The sequence below is a fragment of the Macrobrachium nipponense genome, chromosome 12 (genome assembly GCF_015104395.2).
Source record: "Macrobrachium nipponense isolate FS-2020 chromosome 12, ASM1510439v2, whole genome shotgun sequence".
NCBI classification, from domain to species: domain Eukaryota; kingdom Metazoa; phylum Arthropoda; class Malacostraca; order Decapoda; family Palaemonidae; genus Macrobrachium; species Macrobrachium nipponense.
Window position 1 is genome coordinate 28,613,321 of NC_087205.1, and position 5,000 is coordinate 28,618,320.

Here is a 5,000-nt window from a genome sequence, read left to right on the forward strand (position 1 = left end):
AGAGAGCGGAGGTGGCATATAGGAGTGATGGAAGGATTAGGCCGATGTTAATAAAGTATCTCCCAATAAAATGTATTCTTTAGGTTTTGAAGAAAAAAAAATGCATGCATCATTGAAACTGTTTCCCTCCCTATCCGTGGTATTCACTGGCCACCGATAAAAAACAAAACAAAAAGAGTAAGCCTAACTGAATCTCTCATCCATCAAAGATAAGTTTGGGTATTCATTAGACAACTATCAAAGATTTCAAGTGTAGATTTAAAAATCTCTTCCTCTCCATCTAAAGTATTCATCAGACACCAGTCATAGCGTAGAGCTATTCATGATTCCTGGTTCGCAATGTCGTGACGAGGCACTAGAATTCAAAATTCACAAATGAATGTTGCTTAGCAACATTTACACTACTGTATCGTCTTCCTCTCTTGTGGTGCTTCGATGTGTTCCACCTCTAGGCACATGTTCTATATTTTGCCGTTCTTTAAACAATTTGATTTTTCTATGTATGATTCTCTCCTGTTTTATTAAGCTTTCTTGATATCTCTCCAACAGGAACTTGCACCGAATGCAGTGCAATAATTGTCTCTCGCTCATCGAGGAATGTTTCTTAGACCGATAAATGACACATTGACATTAGATTCCCGTGCACATAACATCAAAAGCAATAGTGTGAGGTCGCCTGGTTCACACAGTTAGGATATCATTTTTTTTCCTTTTGCTTTTAAATTTGGTAGCATTTGTGAGATTCCAATGTTTTATGTAAAATTTAACAAATGGAATAGTTCAACTACCTTCAACTTAATATTGAAATGATAATTTAAGGACTATGTTTATGCGATACTACTAGTGATAGGTGTCTCCTATCTATTTGGTAATGTATATCTATGATTGTGATATGACGTTTTTTATCACTTCGTTTCGTCCACGTCAATTTTGCTATATGGAAAATAGTTTTACACAATAACATAACATAATGTTCTAAAGATATCAGTGACTGTTTTTGACGTCATTACATAATATGATTTCTGCTATCTTTGAAAAGAAAAATAGATAAATAAGGCATGAATCGTGCGCCAGGCAGGTGAACGAAAAATTATGAAACTCTGCCCAGTGTTTTTTGGCCGACAGTACATGAGAGAACGTCTGTTAAGTACTTATTTATCACTCAGTTTCCCCGTTGGAGGAACCCGCCGGAAGAGAAACGAGATGATACCGTCGCCAATGATCTTCTTCCTCCTGGGGACGGCTATCGCCCAGGTAAGTTCACGTCCTGGTTAAGGTCTAGTCAGACAGATTCAGCCTGGGAAAAGTTCCTGTCTAATTTAAATTCTAACACGAGAATGGTGTCAGTCATTATTTTCATACTTAACTGTTCATTTTCCTTTTCGGGGATACTCTCAGCTTCGTTGAACATTTAAGGCATGTTTTTTTTTCTTCATTCCGTTCTAATTTTTTTTTAATATTGTAGTTAAATTCTTTCTATGCAGTTAATTTCTTCTCTTTGCTGAACATTACATAAATAAAAACTGTTTTTCATATGTTCTCAAGGTCTATCCGAAATTTGATAACTTTTTTTTTTTTTCTTTAGTAAATCTTGTTTGAAAACTGAGGCCGATGGCAGTCTTAGATGTCAGCCATTTACTTATTTGGACAGTATTCGTTTCATAATTCTTTTCGTTTTAAGAAACGAGGAAATTGAGAAAGCACAAATTTATTGTGTCTCTGACCCGTCCTCTTCAGGACCCTTCATAATTTTGTAATACCCCGGGTCTATCTAGTTTGAACAGATGAGAGATAATCATCTGGCTTAGGATATTTGGGTTCATTATACTATTTTAACGTCCTTTGCTTTGATCCGCTCGAGGGATTTTTAAAAAGGTTTTATGCTTATTATATAGGGGAAAGAAAACGATACGAACCAACTCAGTACAGACGGGCTGGGAAAAATATTGGCTGTTGGAGACTCTGGGGTATCGGCAGATGTTGATGTTATTTCGAACATAACTATCAAGGAAGACGCAACGTGTTCATCCATTGCTCTTGAAAAGCCAATCACCGATATATCTGTATCAAGAAGCTGCTGTAATTTCGGAACAGAGTGAGTATGAGGTTAACTTGGCTATTAACTCGATTATCCTTTTTCCTATATACTTTCAGAATAAGTTAATCTCAACTACTCATTTTCCTGCTGCCAGACTTAATAGACATGATCTCATGACCACGAGTCTTACAGTCCTCCGGTTTTAATTTCTTCAGATCTTTCCACCTGATTTACAAGTATTACCTACTTTTGGGTTTTCTGGTTTCCACATTCTCTGTGCAACCTCGCCAGTTACTTGCTTATTCCACTCCCACAATATCTGTCATGTCCTTTTAGCATTTCACTGTTGCTGGCACCAGTAATTATGAAATTGTTGCATCTTCTGTCACTGACGTCACAGCTTTGGCTACAGAAAAGTATGTCCCATTGTTCAATTTTTTATTTTATTTATTTATATATTTATTACGGTGCTTCACGACTTAACAATTCCTGCCGCTTCACCTTCCAGCAAGAACTAGCTCTTTATTTATTCCTGTCATCCCTCTTTATAGTATCTAAATATCTCTTATTACTTGACGTAGCTTTCAGAGCATATTTCGTTTATCATTAGCCTGGCACACGGTCCTTTTCCACTGCAGGTGAATAAACAATAGTGCTAATTTTATAGGAACTTCATGATCATCAGGAGCCTGGTTCTATGCTGTCAGTGGTAGAGGGAAATGATAATATATATCATAAATGGAATTTCAACCTCATTCAAACAGGCAGTGCTGGTATTTCTACAATGGCGTATGCATGACAAAATGGGAAACCGGTTCTTGCGACTACACGGTCGACAAAGCCTGTGATCTCTGGGGCACTGGCTGGCCCTGTACCTGTTGTGGTTGTAAGTATTGGTGTTTGATAAAAGTGAGGTTGCGTCCACACCGCAGTCAAACATGCAAACACACGTCGGCACTTACCGCAAATACATCACAGGTTAAGTACATATAGACGGCTTCTTGCTACTTGCTACTTCTAACCTGTTCCTTCTCAAATCGCGGTCGGTGACTTGTTTTCAACCTTCCTGCGTGAGTGATTTGTTGACGACGCGTGTTTATGACATTTTTGCCTATAAGAAGAGTTTGCTTGAAGGGTTTTACAAGTCCTAGAAAGGTGAGGAAGGGGTAACTGTTCTAGATATAGTAATATGATCATTGTTATTTCCAACCGGGCGTGATTTTTCATACTATAACGCTATTTCACGGGTAATTTGGCTGCATTGCTTATGGAAATGTACCGTAAAATTAGATCTGATCATAAACAGTTATTATATTTCCAAGAACTGAACTTTAACGATGTTAACAGTTCACAAAAAACTCATGTCTAAAAAGTATTTCCTTAAATCTAGCCTAAGCTTATAAAGTATTCCTGATGATATCTTCCTGGGGTTTCAGCTTGCGATACACCCTTCCAGGAGAACAGCTGCTCGGCGGCGGGAAACACTTGTCGGAGGAAATGCTACAAGCATGAGTATTTTGCTTGGTGGCACAGCTGTTCGCATGATCATTGCAGGTAGGGAGAATGTTGTTAATGCCCGTATAGCTTTGTTTGATCAGTTCAAATCGGGAGACCTTCTTGATTAACATAACGTAATGAAACTTGTATGGGTGAAGTACATTAATTGTTGATTTTTGGAGCAATTTAACAATTTCTGAAATCTAAAACTAGGTGCTGCAGAAAATACTGCCAGCAAGAGACTTGTGCCGATGGGCGGGGCCGTTGTTTACACAAATCAGAAAAACGCCCCAGAGGTTGGTACTTTTACGGAACCTGCGAGGGCCTTGACTGCCGGTGCTATGTTCCTTGTTCGTACAGTCGTGAATGCAATATCAAAGGAGGTTTTTGTGAGTGGAAGAAAGCCATATGTCCCTTGGGATATACACAACACAGATGCAAGTGTGAAGAGGACTCATGCAAGTGCTGTAGTAAAATTTCTGTCATGGGTAAGTGGAAACGTCTAGTTCTTATGGTATTTGTACTTATGATTTTAAATGACTTTAACTGTCATAATAACTTCGCTCAAGGTATCATTGTCTGGTCAAAATTCTATTAACAAGTAAAACAAATATTTAAGAACCACAAGGAACTAGGTTTAGCTCTAAATAATGTTTTGGTGTTGTTTCTATCGATGGCTAGGTTCAGGTGTTAAAGATGCACGTTAGTTGGGTTAAGAGAGCTTAGTATGGAGTTGAGTTTACTTTGTGATACCTAGATCACTGGAATAAATTGACTTAGCTTACTTTAATCCTTCGTGTGAACGATTATCCCTAAAATGTCCCATAAAAGGATACTGATCCAGATTCGTATTTCTTTCCAAGACCCAACCTTCCGTGATTCCCGTCCCATCAAGATAGAGTCAAGCAACCACATGGAGATCGACTTTGGAGGTGGTCGTATATACGGTGAATCCGCACCTGAGGCCAAGAATGGAGACGAGGTGAAAGGTCAAGCACTTCAAGAGCAATATGCCAAGGAGGCCGATGCTGCCGAGGAATCCGAATCTGGACCTATGGATGACGAAAGTGACCATAGCAAATGATTAGCCCATGCATAGTCTAGACTCTAGACTGAAGTGCATCCCAAACTTTTTTCTGTCATTTCCCCCTGCATCCAGTTCAACCATCCAGATTTCCCCCTTCATGTGTATGATGGAAAGAGTAGTTAAAACACTCTGTGACTATGTTTAATTATTTATTTTTCAAATGTACAATTTTACTGATAAACATAGTTACAGAGTAAAGTGGAAAGAGAGCGGTTAGTAATAAATAAAAGGACATGGGAAAATTCATCTGAGATTTTTTTTAGTTAGTAGGCAGTGTAATTATTTCACCCCTGGTAACTTCAAATTTCCCCCCAGGGTCCCCCAGTTTAGGAACCACTGGTCTAGAGCCTTGGATGGTTGGTAGTCAAGTACTTTTGA

The 5,000-nt window shown here is 38.6% G+C and overlaps 1 protein-coding gene across 1 annotated transcript; it reads left to right on the forward strand.

The window, feature by feature from the left end:
* Positions 1-1,145: 1,145 nt before the first annotated feature.
* LOC135224976 (uncharacterized) lies at positions 1,146-4,636 on the forward strand. The gene is made up of 6 exons (XM_064264279.1): positions 1,146-1,254; positions 1,896-2,095; positions 2,803-2,924; positions 3,475-3,592; positions 3,749-4,023; positions 4,399-4,636. Exons 1-6 carry the CDS (start codon positions 1,204-1,206, stop codon positions 4,617-4,619), a joined length of 987 nt encoding a protein of 328 aa, XP_064120349.1. The 5' UTR covers positions 1,146-1,203; the 3' UTR covers positions 4,620-4,636.
* The last annotated feature ends 364 nt before the right edge of the window (positions 4,637-5,000 follow it).